Source organism: Siphateles boraxobius, unplaced genomic scaffold, assembly GCF_051911475.1.
Source record: "Siphateles boraxobius isolate OS27281-9 unplaced genomic scaffold, OSU_SipBor_1 130, whole genome shotgun sequence".
NCBI lineage: Eukaryota > Metazoa > Chordata > Actinopteri > Cypriniformes > Leuciscidae > Siphateles > Siphateles boraxobius.
This window is the reverse complement of record NW_027508734.1, coordinates 48,742,744-48,762,877: the sequence shown is the minus strand read 5'-3', so window position 1 is coordinate 48,762,877 and position 20,134 is coordinate 48,742,744. Positions and strand designations below refer to the sequence as shown.

Here is a 20,134-nt window from a genome sequence, read left to right as displayed (position 1 = left end):
GATTAGGAAAATAATGGAATTTTCTGTAATAAACCTATCTTGGTGGAAAAAAAGAAAGAAGAAAACAAAACAAGGACATTTTTTAAGAATTGCACCATTGAAAGTTAACTGAATAAACAAACATTAGTTTAAAAGTCACATATAGCTCCCATGCCTTCTATACTAACAAAAAACTCATAAAGAAAGATTTTGTGACATTATAAAAGTAACAATAAATGGACACAAATGAAATGTTTATGAAAATGTGACTAGTATGCATGCACATTAACTTAAATGTTTAAATGTAAAGCTTATCAGTTTGAAAAAAAATATTTGAAAAAAATCCAGCTTAGCATTACTGTTTTCAGTCTTGTTTGCAACTGTATTCTGTACTGTTAAAACAAAACAAATTCCCAGTACCAACATGAAAGTGATTAAAATATATTCTTATTGTGGCTGAGTAACTGACATCAAAATGCATTTGTGTATGGTGTGCATCAGTGCATAAAAATTAAATATAAATTGCACTTTAATCAAAGGAAAAATATTTAACTGCACATTAATATCCCACTATACATATATTAATCTAAACTTAATGCAACAAGAGATGGAGAGAAAGAACGGAAAAGAGAAAAAAGAATTTCCTTTCCAGTCAATATTTCATCAAAATCGTGTCATCAGAACTCATGTTCAATGATATATTTAACCCTCCTTCGTGGTCAAAAGTGACCAAACACTTGAAATATAACTTTTTTTTTGTCCCAGGAAAACCAATATATTAATATATGTATTAATGTAATATATTTTTGTTCAATAATATTTGTGAATTATTATTTAGAATTTTAAGGGGATTTTATGATACTATGCTATCTTTATTAAAAAAAAATAGCTGTTTTTTTTTCCCAATTGAAAATAATACACTATTTTTTTCTAATGTATTTTTACAATTATTTTTTTAATTAAAGCAGTATTCCATGTTAAAAAATGTTTAATGTAGATTAGTACCATCTGGTGGGAGTAAAAAAAGAAAAAGGCTTATAAAGTCTTTTTTTAGACATAAAACCTTTTTTTAAGTTGTGGATTTCTATTTATATTTAGACATTCTCAAAGACTACTTTTTGACAATGTTTAGATTTTTTTGGTTGAAATGTTGATTTTAAGTGTCAGTTTTTGCCCAATGAGGAGGACATTTTGTTACACATAACATCAAAATTCAATAAAAAATTTACAAAAATGAACAATAATGCTTCATTACAGCTTAATCAATCTAGGTCTGATCGGATTTCAACCTCTTATTTGAGTCTTTTGTCTCAATTTTACCACACTATTACAGTCACACCAGTTCATTTGTGTGTGTACAATAGTGTGTTGTGTGTATATGTCTCTGCATGTGTGAAAGTGAGTGTGTGTTTGAGTGGGTGTGTCTGTTTTGTATTCTTGTGTAACCTCTTCCTTGCTGTTATTTATTTATTGTTGCTTACTGCATTGCGATTTTATTTCACACATTTGCAAAAACTTGCTGTGTTATAATCGTGATAGTTCATACTGTATGTGAGGGGGGGGGGGGGGGGGGGGGGGGTCTATTTTGCACTCTTGATATTTATAGTGTCACCCCTTCAATGCTGTTATTATTTTATTGCACAATGGCTGATTTGTAGATTGTACCACCAAGCAATTCTCTGAGTTTTCGTATTTTTTCGAATTTTCCATTACTTTCTTATGTCAGTCATTTTTGACCACGAAGGAGCCAAGTGTAAATTTTTTTCATGTCCATAATTTCTTTTGTGTGTTCACATGGTTAACGTCAAAAGTCACCAAGCGTCACCCCAATCCGATAAGGCAAAAAAAAAATTTACATTTCTAAACGTAAAATTATTCGGTCATTTCTGACCGAGACTCCTACGAACTTTTTGGGTTGAAAAATAATAATAAAAGCAAACAACATCTATTATAATCATCACACTGTCTGCAACTGCATCTGAGTATGAAGAGAAGTAAAACATTTTATGGTGAAAGGTATTTCAAATGTCATATTATCAGGAATACCTTTTGCATGATGCAGTAATTGAAAGTAAAAAGAAAAGAAACAGCCAAGAAAGAAATTATCTCATTAAATGATCAAATAATCATTCACTTCAGTATATACAAAACTAATTTCAGTAAAACATTTCTGCATTGTTGTTATCATAATCTTAAATGCCCACCAGAGGTTGAGAGAGACCATAATCCTGCCACCTCCAGACTGAAACCCCATTGTAACGTCAGCAGTGCTGTGATCAGGCATGTTTTATGTATCGATTGTAGTTGAAGCCTCATTAACAAGTTCAAAGTAATAGTCAAAATGGTTTTAAAGCTGTAAAAATAAATGAACTCTGGAATGTAGCGGTGCTTGCTGATTATAGGTTATAAAGTGATAATCACTGCTGACTAAGGAATAAAGCTCTCAAATGATTGCTGTATGTTTGCACCTTGTACTGTACATTAACACTGTATTTGATTATGGTGACTAATACTGATTGATTTAGAACGTTTTTGTTATATACAATACAATACATTAATAGCATTTATGAGCCTTTATAGCTGCAAAAGAATATACTGAAATGTTATATCTACAACTCAAAGAGTAGACAAGAAATAACCATTTCCAACAAAGGAATGAATGACAAATTACTTCATGCACAAAGACTATAGTCTTTGTTTTAGCATACAAAATGAACAAATCAAACAATGAGCAAAAGGTCATAATTAAAGAGTCGCCAACCTGCTTTTCTCATACCGTGTAGCTCACTGCTACGAAAAGAACCGCACGGAAAAGTGAACAAAGATGGCTTTGCTGGTGGAGGGATGAACGTAGCAACTTCCCATACATCACATACATTTCTGAGTTGCAGCAGCCTAGCTTACTCTAGAGCAGTTACAGATGCATCTTGTGTCCTGCTCTTTCGATAATTTAAATGTGTAAGTTGTCACTCTCACTAAAAGGCAGGGCAACGTCATGTCGCAGGAGGGCCAGATGCCACACTGAGCTCTTTGCAATAAAGAAATCCATCAATCCTGCTTTTCTGATTTTCTCAAGCCACCAGCCAAGGAGTGACACCCTTTATAAGGTGAAAAAAGAAAGCAAAATGAACCCCCTCTAGAGAAACACATCTTTTTGATTCGAGCTGAAAGACACGCATTAAGTGTTTTGCAGAAGCCATACAATTTGACCACACCACAAAGTGATATGTATACATACTTCAAGTAGGCATCATGCTTGGTTTGGGGTGTATGGGTAGAGTCTTTAGTCATTTAAACTGGTAGTATGGATGGTGCGGAGATAAAATGGAAAACACACCAAGATCTTGTTTAAGAGCCAAAGCCAATCCCTTAGTCGCTTCCTCCTCCTCCTTTTCGGTTTACCCTGTTAGTCTCTTTTGGTATCCACTCTCATTCTGGGCCATGCAAAGCCGGGCAAACACGCCCTTGTGAATAAGAGTTTCTTGCTGGTCAAGTCTCTAAATTCCACAGTGCTGAGGTGAATATAACAAACATTGCCATGAGCACACGGAAGTGACAGGAGCAGCTACATGAGCTCCATGACTTGCTTTTAAAAAAAAAAAAATGTATACACATACATCCACTTTCCTTTATATATATTTTTTCACTTAATCGTTTCAGGAATTTAAAAAAAATTATAAATACAAAAAAAGTGAAGTTTTATTTACAAACTCCATGCATTTTGTGTTAGACTGATCACTGTAAAGAAAACACAAAGATGTGAATGTTTTAATAGATGGAAAAAAGGTAAAGACAGTTTCAAAGGCCAAAGGATGCGAGTTACTACTCACTGGCTTATATGAATAAATAAACTTCATGCTGTTACTATGTCAACAAAGCTGTTGAAAACTCTTTATCCCTAACCTTTATTTAACCACACTCTACAAAATATCTTTAGGAATTTTAGAGGATCTTCTTAAACTTACCTTCTGCCAGCAGCCTGGCATTGGAAGTCCATCTGGACCCTGTGGTGGAGAAAAATAAAAGAAAAAAATAAATATGCAGTGTCAGTAAATATGTTTATATGTTAATAATTCTTGGTTTTCTTTTCATTTCCCTAATAAATCAATATATTCAAGTTTGAACAGGTTTTTGAGGTAATATGTTTAACTAAACTAAAACCCAAAAGTGGCTAGCCAAAACATTTATTTCGTGAGATGGTGATTGTGCCTGTGAATGGTGCATGCAAAGACAATATTATAAATAAATAAATAAATAAACAAACAAACAAACAAACAAACAAATCATTTTCATATATTAATAAATGCTTAAACAAACCCAACATGGTAATGAGAAGCAAGCTAGCGGATTAAAAAAATAAAGCAATTCTGAATTGACCATGAATATTCAAAACTCAAATGTAGTATTTACACTACAAACACTTAGTCTTTGATCAAACATTGTACATATGCATGAGAAAAGGTGACACAGAGCTATTCATTCAAATTATCATTAATCATTTTCTGAAAATGTATTAAAATGCTGTATTGCATATACATACATGCTCTAAATGTTTACCTTCTTTTTAATAATAACACGTTTATTCAGATGAAAATGACACAGTCAAATGTATAATTATCTGAAGTCATTAAACATGGTGATTCAGGATATGGATTGAAGACTCATTATTTTCTTCTTCAGCAGGATCGAGTGCCCAATTGGAACAGATTTATGAGAGGGAACAGGAGTTGAACAGAGTTAAAGGCTGGAGGAGAGAGACTCATGCTGACACTGTACTAAACAACCTCTCAGGAATGGTTTATTAGGGGATAAGGTTAATTACGACTGGTTATTTCATCTTAGGAGAGCAAACACTATTCAATAACCAGAAAGAGTATAGTACTTATTTTTATTTTTTTGTTCAATTATTTTTACTTAGGAAAACAAGAATAAGATTTAGTTATTCCAGCAGGTGAAAAAAAATCACTACAATTATGATATTGGTGCGAGTGAATGCAGTTCCCTTTCGAGAACAGTCACTTCGTGTTGCGTAGATAATACACAGTGGGGAAACTCTTTTCCTCGAGAAATATTGAAGCCTATATTTTAAAACACAGTGCAGCTGCACACCGAACACAGCAGAGCATCTAGCTCGCCCATTGGCCGTGCTGCGGCAACTGCACATCCCATGGTGAAGCGCCCCTGACACGTGAACCAATCAGGTGTCTTGGCGCCAGAGCCCGCCAGAATGGGCGTGGCTTATGGCTATAAGAAGCCCCTATTTTTCGCCATATACAGATTTTATTTCCTTCAGCGACCTTTACATCTCTGCCTCCTCTGAAGCCTTCGCCGCGGAAACAAGCCATACTGCTATAGCCAGCTGTGCATACAGCGGACAGCGCCTTCTCACTCACCTACGAAGCCGCCTCTCTTCTGTCGCCGTTCTCCTGAGGTCATCCAGTGTACACGCTATATCCTTTTCATTGCTACATTCAGTTCTAAAAGAGCAATTTTCGCGAGCGTTGTTACAAATGCGTCGCTCTTCATGCATCTCGTGCAGATCCCTTCTGCACGAGCCGGACTGGCACACGGAGTGAAGCATGCTGAAGCTGCACTCTCTGCCACAGGCTGCTCTCACTGCGATAGCCTGCCTATCTCGACGCTACGGACGCAGTTAGCTCTCTTTCAAGATGGCGACACCGCTCCTCCTGCTCTTCCTTTCCACACACTACTTCAGCAGCAGAAGAAGAAACTTTCTTAAAAAGAAGCTTTCCTTGATTCACCTATCTCCAGCACCAGTCTCTTCGGCCCGGCTGTGAAAGGATTTTCGGAACGATCCATCGAAGCACAGAAGTCTTCTCAAGCTATGAGACACTTCTTGCCCAAGCACTCCAGCTCTGCCTCGAGCCGCTCTAAGAGCACGCCGCCCCCTCCACCAGTGAAGCCAGCACCTCGGGTCTCTCAGCCCCGCCCTGCGGCTGATACCCATCATCAGCTAAACGCTACCTGCTGCCCCAGCAAGCCATCCCCGAAGTGTCAAACTGGGTTTTGAACATTATAAAGCAAGGCTACCCGCTCCAATTCGCTCGCAGACCCCCGTGATTTCAGGCGGTCATCGAGACTGCGGTAAAAAGCAACGTGGCTCACATGCTTCGCACCGAAGTACAAAATCTGCTAGCAAAAGGGGCGATAGAATTAGTCCCCCCCGCGCTCAGCCGATTGGGGTTTTACAGTCGCTACTTCCTTGTACCAAAAAAGGACGGCGGCACCCGCCCCATTTTAGAACTGAGACATCTAAAAAAAGCCCTCATGAGATGGCCATTTAGAATGATAACTAACAAACAAATCCTCACGCAGGTTCGCCTGGGGGATTGTTTTTTTACGGTGGATTTTAAAGACGCTTACTTTCATATTCAGATAACGCCCAATGACAGGCCGTTCTTAAGATTCGCCTTCGAGGGACAGGTTTATCAATACACGGTCCTACCCTTCAGGTCTGTCCCTGGAACCCCTTACATTTATGAAGTGCATGGACGCAGCGCTTTCTCCTCTGAGGCAACAGGGAGTGCGCGTGCAGAACTATCTCGACGACTGGCTCATTATGGCTCAGTCGAAGACCGAATTATTGACACACAGATCCATGCTCCTCAGCCATTTGGAATGCCTGGGGCTCAGGATCAATTTTCCCAAGAGCAAACTGTTACCCAGTCACTGGGGAGAAACGACCTCATCATTCATTTTCTTAAAGGAGCCAAGAGGATGAATCCCCCCTAGCCCCCTTCTATACCGGCTTGGGACCTCTCCACGGTCCGTGGGGCCCTGAAGGGCACTTTCGCCGAAAACTGCTCTGCTGCTGCTGGCATCAGTCAAGTGAGTGGGAGATTTACAGGCATTCTCTGTGATCCCTTCCTGCTTGGAATTTGGGGTTGGGGACTCCAGGGTCACACTCAAGCCAAGGCATGGTTACGTACCCAAGGTGCTCTCAACTCCGTTCAGAGCGCAGGTCATTACATTGTCAGCACTTCCACCCTCGGAGAACGATGGGGAGGCTAATTTGCTCTGTCCTGTCAAAGCTCTAAAAAATCTACCTGGAGCGTTCTGCACCATTTAGGCAGTCAGAACAGCTCTTTGTATGCTTCGGTGGTCGCACCAAGGGGTTACCGATCACGAAGCAGAGACTGTCCAGATGGATAGTGGACGCCATCTCTCTGGCATACACCTCGGTGGGCCAGGTTTGTAAAGCCCACTCTACAAGAGGCATGGCCTCTTCGTGGGGCTGGTCCAGTGGTATGCCAATTCAAGACAAAACAAAGCACACACATTGTTTTGTGTGTGCTTGTTCAGGTGTGTTTAATTAGGGTTGGAGCTAAACTCTGTTCTATAACATGGAGGTACCTTGCCTGGAGGCTCGAGTCCTCTCAATATGATAATTAGACCCGACGGTGTCCGGTCTTATCAGTCTAACATGATTACTGTACATAAGCACAAGTTGTCAGCCTCTCTTATCATGAGACCCGACTTGGGTCCGGTCCCTGTTCTTGTGAGGGTTTATTATGGCTTGTTTCTGTGAGCCTCGCGATGCTTCCCTAGGCTCCAGTTTGATTAGAGCCAGTTTCTAATTCATAGATGCCACCTACGTCACTACCAAATAGAACGCCGCCATATTTACGACCGATCTCGCCCGGTATGGCCCCCCAAACTGCCTATTTGAATGAGAGAGAGAGACAGAGATACCTGGAGAAAATTTTAATTTTAGGCTCCGATCCTTATTTTTTACCCCCAGTTTTTTTTGTCCATTATTATCTGCCCCAGACTTGCCCCAATTTGCCTTCCATGATATATAAAGATTGTAAAGATGGCGGCGCAAGGCTACAGTGACGTCATGTGACCCGAACGAATAGTGCGGCTTGTTACATTGCATCCCCACTGCATATTAGCTACGCAATACGAAGTGACGTTCTCGAAAGGGAATGTACTTGGTTACTAATGTAACGTCGGTTCCCTGAGAGTAGGGAACAAGTATTGCATAGCCTGCCGCACTATTGCAATTTGTCAGTGTTTGTCGCTTCAGTCGATTTAACCTGTATATGGTGAAAAATAGGGGCTTCTTATAGCCATAAGCCATGCCCATTCTGGCGGGCTCTAGCTGCTTTCTGACCAAGTAGTTACAGGTACTTAGTTATAGGATCTGTCCACTTCTAAACAGTTCTAAGAACTACTCTCCCCCAAACTCGGTTTTGCTGTTTGCGTTCGCACTGGCCAAGTGGCCATAGGAACTGGTAGGAGGGGTAAGGGAGTGACGCAAGCACGGCAACGGTCTTTATGGCGTCATCACTAGACGTAGCGCAACAACAACAAACCAGCATGGAGGAGGCTATCGGAATGTTCCTGTTCTGCCTTGCCGGGACCTTAATAACGGAATACGAATCGCGGAGTTTAAAGACTATGCTTGAGTTCTGTACAGAGAAACACAGAAGACGAAGGCTCCAGCGTAATATGATCTTAAGTAATATGATGGAAGAAGATAGAAGAGCAGAGCGCAGGAGGCAAACAAAACAGAGTTTTCAGAGTTCAGCATTCCGTCCATCCTCGTAGTAATGTTTTGCTGAAACACACAGCCGGTATGGCAGACAGCGCGCTGCAAGTTCCGTGTTGACAGTGCTTATAAGCGACTTATAAGTTGAACCAATCAATGTAGACCTAGGGAAAGGGAACTAAAAAAGTCCTCGCTCTAGACTAAGTACTTATAGGAACTACGGTCTGAGGAACTAAAAAATCCCCAACTTAGTCCGGTCGGAACACAAGAAAAAAAGGGTTATAGGAACGTTAGGTTCTAGGAACTGCAAATATCCCTCCGGTCGGAAAGCGGCTTCTGACATGCTGTGGCACTAAGTCACCTGATTGGTTACCCTGAGAGGCGCTTTGCCATAGGATGTGCAGTTGCCACGGCACAGACAATGGGCGAGCTAGACGCTCTGCTGTGTTCGCTGTGCAGCTGCACTGCGTAATAAACTATAGGCTTCAATATTTCTCGAGGAAAGGAGTTTCCCCACTGCGTATTAGCTACGCAATACTCGTTCCCTACTCTCAGGGAACCGAGGTTACATTAGTAACCGAGTAAGTTTTTAGTAAAAATTACATATATACAAAAGAGTGAATGAAACTATTAGGGATACATGAGTTCTACTGATGCCATTATACAGTTGGGGAAAAACATATTAAAATGTCTTTGACTTTACAAAGCAGGCATGCAGTACATGTGTTAAAGGTAAAAAGGCAATGAGATACTGTAAGCTGTGCTCCACTATTTATAAGCCATGCATGGAGGTTAAAGTTAAAGCTTCTTCACCAAAAGTATGGACGATAGGTGCTCAGTGGTGTGGGTGCAGAGTTAGGCAGCATGCACAGGAGAGGTAGGAAAACAGGATACTGTACCAATTGGCACGGGGCATCCAGCCCATCCAGGCCAGGCTGACCTGGCTCGCCCTTTTCACCCTTAAAGCCCCGGAAACCCTGTGTCATAGAAATGGAACTAGGAGTGTTACTAGGATAGAGGCTGCAGGCACCCTTCCGGCCACCCTTTGATAGGGCACGGAACAGGGCAGAGAGGAGTGGCCCAGTGGTTTTTTGGTAATCATGTTAACCACCTTTCCTTGATATGAACAATGTTTTACCTTAAAAGAAACCAATTTGCCCAGATTTGCAAGATTAGGAATTCCATCCACCCCAAAGGAAACTGGAAACTGAAAACTGGAAAAATATTGTTGGAAGTATTTGTATAAGCAAAACAACATAGCTATTTCAGATATCAAGGATGAGGTGGGTTGCCACTTTGACCACGGGACAACTCTTCCCTTAAGGGTCCGCTGTCTTTACTTCAGGGGCAGTTTTACAGCTCTCGGCAGGGACATACCAGTGGGCAGGGTGCATCTAATCCAGGGGCACCCTGTTCTCCTTTCTCCCCCTTAGGCCCCTTTTTGCCCTTCTTTCCCTTCTCCCCCTGTGGACACAATAGTTTGGTCAGCTGAAGAATATGTCTGATCAGAGTTTGTAAAGTATTCAAAAATGTGTACAGTATTTTGAGACCAGTATTGTGTGTGTGTGTGTGTTTTTTGTATTTAAAGCCAAACTTACATTTTTTTTTGTTCATGTTTTTGGTTAATATGGTAGTCTTGGAGTTTAAAACTTAGTTGAAAATTGGTGGCATGGATTCAGCATAATGAAAAAAGCGGATGCCATTGTGAATATGCTATTTTCATTAATTTAATTATTTTATTTGATCTATCTATCTATCTATCTATCTATCTATCTATCTATCTATCTATCTATCTATCTATCTATCTATCTATCTATCTATCTGCCTTTTTAGGCATAACTGGATACATGTAAATTAATTTAAACATTTTAAAAAGGTAATATTCATTTTTTTAGGAGTATTTAATGTAGAAAAAACGTCTCGGTTACGTATGTAACCCTCGTTCCCTGAGTAGGGAACGGAGACGTTACGTCGGATGACGTTGAATGGGGTTTCGCTTAGAACACCTATCGACTTCGAGTATTACAAAATGAGCCAATGGCAAAGAAATGCCATGGGTCTGCGGAATTTGCATAGCGTATCTCCGCCTTACCTCGTGGGTATAAAAGGAGGACGCCTGCAACAGGCAGATATGTTTCTTCGCTGAGGAGCCAAGACTGAGCTAAGGCGATCCCCGCGGTACAGCGGAAAGTGGCAGGAAGACGTAACGTCTCCGTTCCCTACTCAGGGAACGAGGGTTACATACGTAACCGAGACGTTCCCTTTCGTTGTCACTCCGAGTTACGTCGGATGACGACGAATGGGGTTACCAGTCTAATCACGCCACCTTCTCAGCTGTCTTCCAGTGCCCTGCGTAAATCTGAGATCCCTGTCGTGAGACTGGCACGGACGAAGGACTCCTATTTAGCCCAGGAATACCAAGGTACACAGGGGAGCATATCCCAAAGTTTAGGGGAAATATGCAATTACTGCCAACCCAGAGGGGGGGACTTAGAGAATACACATATGACCCGAAGGAGACATATGGAGAACACTGGGGTGTCCAGCCGCAGGTGGAATATTTCAACCCCAGGGGTGGCAAGGTGGCTTGCCAAGGGAAAGACACATGCTCAAGAGGCTTACAGTGGAAATACACATGTGGGGGTCGCTCAGAGGAGGGACCGTGCACAAGGGAGGCACCTAGCCGACGCGTAGGCAACAGACACTGGCGCCGACATCAGGAGTGCTGGAGGAACTCAGGGCTTTCGGGGAAGCTCACCTGAGGAGAATATCGCACATATCCAGTCCGTGGAGTGGAATGGCGAGCAAGCGAAGACACCTGAGCGGGTCCAGTACTAGCTGGCTGAAGCGAGTACATGAGAGGACACTGGCTCCACTCGGAGATTGTAGAATCTGGCGAATGTGTTAGGTGTCGCCCAGCCTGCAGCTCTGCAGATGTCTGTTAGTGAGGCGCCATGCGCTAGAGCCCAAGAGGATGCCACACTCCGGGTGGAGTGGGCAGTCACACCAAGGGGGCACGGTCGACCTTGCTGCTGGTATGCCAAAGCAATGGCGTCCACTATCCAGTGAGACAACCTTGCTTGGAGAGAGCCTTTCCCTTCAGCTTCCCACCATAACAGACAAAGAGCTGGTCTGAGGTCCTGAAACACTGCGTCCTGTCTACATAGGCGCGGAGAGCACGTACTGGACAGAGCAGTGCAAGGCTGGGTCTGCCTCCTCCAGGGGCAGCGCTTGCAGGTTCACCACCTTGTCCCGGAAGGGAGTGGTAGGAACCTTGGGCACGTATCCAGGCCGGGGTCTCAGAATCACGTGAGAGTAAGCCGGCCTGAACTCCAGGCACGCTTCGTCAACGGAGAATGCGTGCAGGTCCCCTACCCTCTTGATGGAGGCCAGTGCAGCCAGGAGCGCTGTCTTCATAGACAGGAATTTAAGCTCAACTGATTGCAGGGGCTCAAATGGAGCACTCTTCAGGGCAGTTAGAACCACTGAGAGGTCCGAAGAGGGAACGAGAGGAGGGCGAGGCGGATTTAGTCTCCTCGCTCCTCTCAGGAACCTGATGATCAGGTCGTGCTTCCCCACCGACTTACCTTCGATGAGGTCATGGTGTGCGGCAATAGCGGCAACGTAGACCTTCAGGGTGGAGGGAGACAGCCTTCGCTCCAGCCCCTGTTGAAGTAAGGAAAGCACAACGCTGATCGAGCATCTCCGGGGGTCTTCTCGGTGAGAAGAGCACCAGCTGACGAAGAGGTTCCACTTCAACGCGTAGACGTGTCACGTGGACAACGCCCTAGCGGAAGTGATGGTAGCCACCACCGCTGGTGGTAGGGTACTCAAACCTGCCTCGTCCCATCGAGGAGCCAAACGTGGAGGTTCCAGAGATCGGGACGAGGGTGCCATAGGTGGCCCCGTCCCTGAGGAAGAAGGTTCTTCCTCAGAGGAATCGGCCAGGGAGGTGCTGTCGCGAGGAGTACTAGTTCGGAGAACTAGGTCCGGGCGGGCCAGTACGGCGCGACCAGAATGACCTGCTCCTCGTCCTCCTTGACCTTGCGCAAGGTCTGTGCAAGAAGGCTCAGTGGGGGAAACGCATACTTGCGGCCCTGCGGCCAGCTGTGCGCCAGAGCATCCGTGCCGAGCGTGCCCTCGGTCAGGGAATAAAACTGGGCGCAATGGGTCGAGTCGTGAGAGGCAAACAGATCTAACTGTGCGTCCCCGAACTGGTCCCAAATCAGCTGAACCGACTGGGGATGGAGTCGCCAATCTCCCGGGAGGGGCTGAAGCCGTGAGAGCTCGTCGGCTGCACAGTTCAGGGCTCGGGGGATATAAATGGCATGAAGCGACCTCAGATGCTTCTGACTCCATATGAGGAGGTGGCGGGCGAGTTGCGACATACGGCGGGAGCGTAGACCACGTTGATGGTTGATGTACGCTACAGTGGCGGTATTGTCTGAACGGACTAGTACGTGTTGGTTCTTGAGCACGGCCCGGAAGCGGCGCAAAGCAAGACGTATGGCCAGCAACTCGAGGCAATTGACGTGCCAGAGGCGTCGGGGTCCTGTCCAGGAGCCCGCGGCAGCACGTCCATTGCACATGGCACCCCAGCCCGTGGAGGAGGCATCTGTCGTTACAACAACATGCCGCGAAGCTCGTTCCAGGGGCACTCCGGCCCGTAGAAACTGAGGTTCGACCACGGGGTGAAGGTCTGACGGCAGGTCGGAGTAACTGGTATTCGGAGGGTGTCGTGTTGCCATGCCCACCTCGGGACTCGGTCGCGGAGCCAAAGCTGAAGCGGTCTCATATGAAGCAATCTGAGCGGCGAACCGCGGCTGCAGATGCCATATGCCCCAGGAGCCTCTGAAGAAACTTCAGTGGAACCGCACTCTTGCGCTTGATAGTCTCAGGCAAGTCAGCAATGGCTGAGTGGAGAAGGCGACCAAGTCCATACCGAGAAAAGAGCTCCTCTGCACGGGGCAAAGTTTACTCCTTCCCCGGTTGACCCGAAGGCCCAGACGAGCTAGGTGCCGGAGCACTGGGTCCCTGTATTCGCAAACCTGGTCTCAGGAGTGAGCTTAAGACAGCCAGTCACCAAGATAGTTCAGGATGCGAACCCCGTGTTCCCATGGAGGAACAAAGGCAGCCTCAACAACCTTGTGAAGGCGCAAAGAGACAGGGCTAGCCCGAATGGGAAAACAGCGTACTGATATGCGCGCGCCCTGACAGCAAACCGTAGGTATGGTCTGAGTCGAGGGAGAACGGAGACATAAAAGTAGGCGTCCTTCAGGTCGATCGCTGCAAACCAATCCTGTGGCCGCACACATCCAGAAATGCGTTTGGCCAGGAGCATCCTGAACGGCAGCCTGTGAAGGGAGCGGTTCGGACCAGGATTGGCCGTAACCCACCAGACTTCTCCGGGACAATGAGGTAGGGGCTGTACACCCGGACCTCCTTTCGGCTGGAGGGACAGTCTCAATCGCACCCTTCGCCAGTAGGGTAGCAACCTCCGCTCTCATGATAGGGCATAGCCATCGACCAAAGTGGAGCGGACTCCCCTGAAGTGGGGAGGAGACCGTGCGAACTGAATCGCATTGCCGAGCCGATGGTTCGCACGACCCAGCGGAACAGATAGGGAAGCTCTAGGCAGGCTCCAACTGTGCCAGCGGCGTCGAGAACCACAGACGTCCCCCCGGTGGTGCAGCGAAGCGGAATGACCGGCCCAGACGTGGACGGCATAGCGGCCCGGTGTGGGGGCAAGGCCAGGGAAGGACCAGCGTTCCACGGGGGCCTGCTCTGTCAAGGGTCTGGCGACAGAGGGGGACAGGGGCGAAGCGGTCGTGGACGGCACGCCGTGTCACCCACCTCCGGGACAGAGGGGGACGAGGAGAGCACGGCATGTGGGCGGCGCTCTGTGACGTCCGAACTCTCTGTGCTCAGAGACGGGAGAGTCAGTTCTTTGGAGAATAAGGATTCTTCCCCGGCCCTCACCCGGGGAAAGGAGTGGTCCTGCTACCAGCTCCTGGAAAGAACTGAGTCCCATCTCTGTGGAGCCCATCCCAAGAGCGCCGCTTAACCCGGTGTGTAGCGGGGGGCGGGGCTGGAGAGGACTGTTTTGGCGTCCGACCACGGCCTCCAGAGCCGGCCCGGCTGAGCGGGCGGGGTGGGAGCCCCGGGGGGGGGGCGCCCACGGCGGTGGGCAGACCGAGGGACCTGAGTGGACAGCGGGGCCGTCGGGACAGAGTCAACCTCAGTCTGCTCCATCCCCAAGGAGCCCGTCTCAGGAGCGCAGCTTAACCCGGCGTGTAGCGGGGGGCGGGGCTGGAGAGGGGCTGTGGCGTCCGCCCGCGGCCCCCAGAGCCGGCCCGGGTGAACGGGCGGGGTGGGAGCCGCGGGGGGGCGCCTTCGGCGGTGGGCAGACCGAGGGACCTGGGCGGACGGTGGGGCCGTCGGGACAGAATCAACGTCAGTTGATTAAGCGAAAACATATCTGCCTGTTGCCGGCGTCCTCCTTTTATACCCACGAGGTAAGGCGGAGATACGCTATGCAAATTCCGCAGACCCATGGCATTTCTTTGCCATTGGCTCGTTTTGTAATACTCGAAGTCGATAGGTGTTCTAAGCGAAACCCCATTCGTCGCCATCCGACGTAACTCGGAGTGACAACGAAAGGGAACAAACTGTGCACCTTTAACTATTGAAACATAATATATTCTGACAATAATCAGTCTTATTTCCTAAACTGTCACTTTATAAACATTCAATGCATTACTGAATGAAATGTACAGTAACTACATATTCAAACATCCATTATAGTTTTACTGAGAAGGGTTACTAGGAAGGGAAACTTGTGAGGGAGGCTTTGAGGGAAAGGAAAAGTTAGATGGGAATACCAGACAGGAGGAAGTGGGATGAGAGTAGGTCAATTACAGTTGAAGGAAAAAGGATTGACAATAGTCTTACTGGGCACAAGGGAAGAGAAAGAGAAGCAGGGAAATACCCCAACACAGCCTACTGCCCAACAAACCACACAGGAAAAATAAACTGTATCATGTTGTGACAAACACAGAGAAGTCAGTTACCTGCATGAATTAAACATTATAGACAAACCGCTCAACCTGTTTGATATCCCAAGAGATTAGATTCATTTGTCATTTTAAATGATGAAAACAAAGAAAAATGAATATTTTAATAAATTTGGATTAAATACCAAAAACAAACGCAATGAAATGGTGTGGGCGCACATATTTATAAGAAATGGATGCAGTTTTCTAGGAAAATTACAAACTGGTAATATAGCCGCAAGCGGCAATTATCAGGGTCCAAGCACAAATGACTCATGAAGACAATACAGTTGTACAAGTGTCTCTGTATGAAAGTATTATTCTATGTATTGTATAAGAATAGACAAATAATATTATGATTTCAATTTTAATTGCAATAAACAGCAATACATTCAGTCATGTCTGGCAACTTTGGAGATTACAGATTTTTTTGCAAACTGATAAGACTTTTAGATTTTAGCTTAGACTTCATTAAATTTTATGAAACTATAATGAGTTTTATGCATAGTAAATCTATTGAACAATTTACACAATTTAAACTATGAGACCTAAAGGGATTGTTCTTCATCTCTAATTCCCATTGATATTAATTGAATATATATATATATATATATATATATATATATATATATATATATATATATATATATATATATATACATAAATTGCTGTTAGCACCTTGAGCATCAGAAATTCATGAAACTCTCATGTTTATTCAGAATGTCCCGTTGACAATGTTAAATTAAAATTAACAAAATTAACGGAATACATAGCTGATATAAAAATTTGAATGACTAGTCATTTCCTACTACTTAATTCTGAAAAAACAGAGATTCTAATTATTGGACAAAAAACTTGCTCACGTAATAACCTAGAATACTGTCTAACACTTGATGGCTGCTCTGTCAAGTCCTCATCGTCGGTTAGGAACCTGGGTATGCTCTTTGATACTAAACTTTCATTTGAAAATCATGTGTCTAGTATCTGTAAAACGGCAATTTTTCATCTTAAAAATATATCTAAATTACGTCATATGCTCTCTGCAGAACAATTATTTCATGCGTTCATGACATCAAGGCTAGATTATTGAAATGCTCTACAGGGTGGTTGCCCTGCACGTTTAATACATAAATTACAGCTGGTCCAAAATGCAGCCGCTAGAGTTCTTACCAGAACCAGGAAGTAGGACCATATTAGCCCGGTTCTGTCAACACTGCATTGGCTCCCTATTAAACATCGTATAAATTTTAAAATATTGCTGATTACTTACAAAGCACTAAATGGTTTAGCTCCCCAGTACTTGAGCGAGCTCCTAACGCATTATAGTCCTTCACGTCTATTGCGATCTCAAAATTCTGGCCTGTTGAAAATACCTAGAATATCAAAATCGACTGCTGGCGGTACATCCTTTTCCTATTTAGCACCAAAACTTTGGAACAATCTTCCTAACATTGTCCGGGAAGCAGACACAGTCTTGTCAGTTCAAATCTAGACTAAAAACACATCTCTTTGGCTTAGCATACACATAACACATTATAGACTTCTATAATTCAAACGCATCACAAGGAATTGTGGAACTGGAATTTAGCGAGATTAATTCTTTCCCCACACGGACTTTACCTCTGATTCAAGTTCATGAACTTGAACACGGGAACTTGGTGTATTGATTATAAGCTGCTTGATTTGGCTTGATATGCCTAAGAGTATTAGAAACATGCCATTTATTTATTCTTATCTGATTATTATTGCCAACATGCTGTGTTTAAGTTTGCACTATTCACTACTATTATTCAAACACTAACAAAGTCATAGTTTGATAATCCCATGAAGGAGTGTGGAATAATGGGAATCATCTTGTACACCTCCACGGCTGATGGAATCAGCAGAAATCATGTTTGTGAATGAGGAAGCACACTGTATTTTTTTGGTTTCTACAGGAGTAAAACCAACAACCAAGGATAACGAATTGATAGGATATGACGGATATGAAGATATGACAGGCAACGCAATGATATGGACTAATTCACTGGTTAAAGTGGTGTATTTCTCTTGATTTAAACATTGTTGGAAACATTTGGGATAATTCAAGTATACGTAAAAAAAAAAAAAAAAAATTGTTCTAGTGATTGTTGGATATTTTAATGCAAAATTCTTACATATCGTGCCCTTAAAGATATCTGCGTATCAGCATCACACTTGTTGCTTTAAGACATTCCACTTAACACCGTGCAAGACTACAGCCAACAAGCATTCACATCTGCACCTGCATGAGAGGAAATAACTGTCCACACCAGCAGGTGGTAGTAGTATTCATCACTCAAAAGGAAACTGGAACTTGGACTGCGGATATAAAAACCATATGCAAGCAGTGCTTGATTGATTTTGATCACTTAATCTTCACTTTCTTCATTGCAGCATGTGATTTATGGAAATATTGCATTGGAATTATCTGTAGAATCCTTGTGTGTATCCTCTTGACTTCAATGTTTTCTTGCTTAATCACTTGCTTTTTTTTCTTGTGCACTGGTTTGCTAAACTGACCAATCAGAGCAATCTCTCTGTCTCTCTCTCTCTCTCTCTCTCTCTCTCTCTCTCTCTCTCTCTCTCTCTGATGATTCACCATGCTTAATCAACTAAAACACTTTTCTGGTAATATTGGCAACATGCTTGTTTTGCTTATGGCTTATACGGGTATTGGCAACATGCTCGTTTTAGTCATCTGGGTAAGGCCAACATGCTTGTTGCTAAAGGCTTTTTCGGATATTGTTGGCAATAGAGTCCTGCGCGGGACTGTTTTCTTCATCCCGCTCCCGCCCGCCGAATTTCTGACCATTACCGCCCGCTCCCGCAACGTATGTGTTACACTCCCGCCCGCTCCCGCAATATGTATGTCCACTCCCGCCCGCTCCCGCAAAACTCGGAGAATTTATTCCCGCACAATAATAGAGATGCACTGACTTTGTGTCTTCTCCCGTCCCGCAGGAAAAAAACGCGTATTTGTATTGCTATTATTAAAGAGATTCATGGGTTTGTTGGTTTCGTTTCCCTGGCCTGCATGTATTCTGATGCACTGATCAGGAAGATGAATAGTAAATGTCAGACTTGCCTTGCTCAGGTTTTGTGCTGTAAATACCCAGTTTGAGGTTCTTTTCCACATCATTGACATCTCCATCATGTCGTTAGGCAACCTCCCGATCCCGCAGGGTTTTTTTTGCCCGCCCATTCCCGCCCGCAGCAAAGTTCAAACCGCCCGCTCCCGCGAGATTTGCGTTGGGTCCCGCGGGACCCGGCGGGACTCAATCCCAATGCAGCCCTCTAGTTGGCAACATGCTTGTTGCTTAAGCTTTTCCGGTATTGCCAACATGCTTGTTGCCTTAAGCTCATTTGGATAACTACATTAAAGGGGCACGGTCTTAGAGGCTTGTAACAGAAGAGCACCTTTTCGCTGATACTTTCCTCCTGTAAGGGGCATGGTGCTCTTTTAAGTTGCTTGTAACCAAAGAACACCCCGTTGATGCTACTCTCCTCCTGTAAGTAGCACGCAGTCTCTGGTATTTCAGAGGGACATCCTGCTCCTTTCAGAAAAATCTTATTCTTTTCTGTATTTTCCATGTCTACCTATAGGAAAGAAACCAACAAGGCACTTGAGTATTATTTTCTTGTTGTTTCCTTTCTCTTCTCCACAACTTTTCTTCTCATCTTTCTGTTTGTGACCTCTCTCTAAAAACCTGTGTACCTTTCCGGTGTCTTCTAGTACTTTGTTCTCTTTTCCTATTGGTCTTTGGAATTGCCAGTCTGCTGTAAATAAAGCTGATTTCATTACATCTATTTCTAGTCATTCAGATCTCAGCCTATTGGCCCTGACTGAGACCTGGATCAGACAAGAGGACACTGCCACACCTGCTGCCGTCTCCACTAACTTCACTTTCTCACACACTCCTCGCCTGATCGAAATGGGTGGAGGTACTGGTCTTCTCATCTCAAACGATTGGAAATTTGATAATTTACCACCTCTGAGTGACAACAGTTCATTTGAATCACATTCAATTACCATCACTAGTCCTATTAAAATCCATTTTGTAGTTGTTTATCGTCCCCCAGGTCAGCTTGTCAGTTTCTTGGAGGAGCTTGATGTGCTACTCTCATCCTTCCCTGAGGATGGTACTCCTCTCATAGTTTTGGAGACTTCAACATCCACCTAGAAAAGCCTCAGGCTGCTGATTTCCACACTCTGCCTCATTCAACCTCAAACGAGTATCTACTGCAGCTACTCACAAATCAGGTAACCAATTGGACCTTATTTACATGTGCTACTGCTCAACTGACCATAGACCTTTCGGCGAAACCTACGCTCACTCACACCCTCTCGCCTATCCTCTTTGGTCTCATCCACACTCCAACTAATCAGCTCTCAACACTAGATACTAACATTGCAACTGATACTCTTTTCTCCAGTTTAACATCCTGCTTGGACAACTTCTGCCCCCTCTCCTCCAGGCCAGCCCGCACCACACCCTCTTCCCCCTGGTTATCTGATGTTCTCTGTGAGCATCATTCTAAACTCAGGGGCGCAGAGAGGAAGTGGCGC

General features: G+C 44.4%; 1 protein-coding gene across 1 annotated transcript in view; it reads right to left on the bottom strand.

The window, feature by feature from the left end:
* Nucleotides 1–3,582: 3,582 nt before the first annotated feature.
* col25a1 (collagen type XXV alpha 1 chain) overlaps nucleotides 3,583–20,134 on the bottom strand; it is a 206,830-nt gene continuing 190,278 nt past the window's right edge. The window contains exons 30-32 of the mRNA XM_077229671.1: nucleotides 9,394–9,471; nucleotides 3,945–3,983; nucleotides 3,583–3,717 (exon numbers count right to left, since the gene is read on the bottom strand). Coding sequence (XP_077085786.1) covers nucleotides 3,715–3,717; nucleotides 3,945–3,983; nucleotides 9,394–9,471 — 120 coding nt within the window. The 3' untranslated portion in view covers nucleotides 3,583–3,714. The remainder of the gene's footprint in view (nucleotides 3,718–3,944; nucleotides 3,984–9,393; nucleotides 9,472–20,134) is intronic.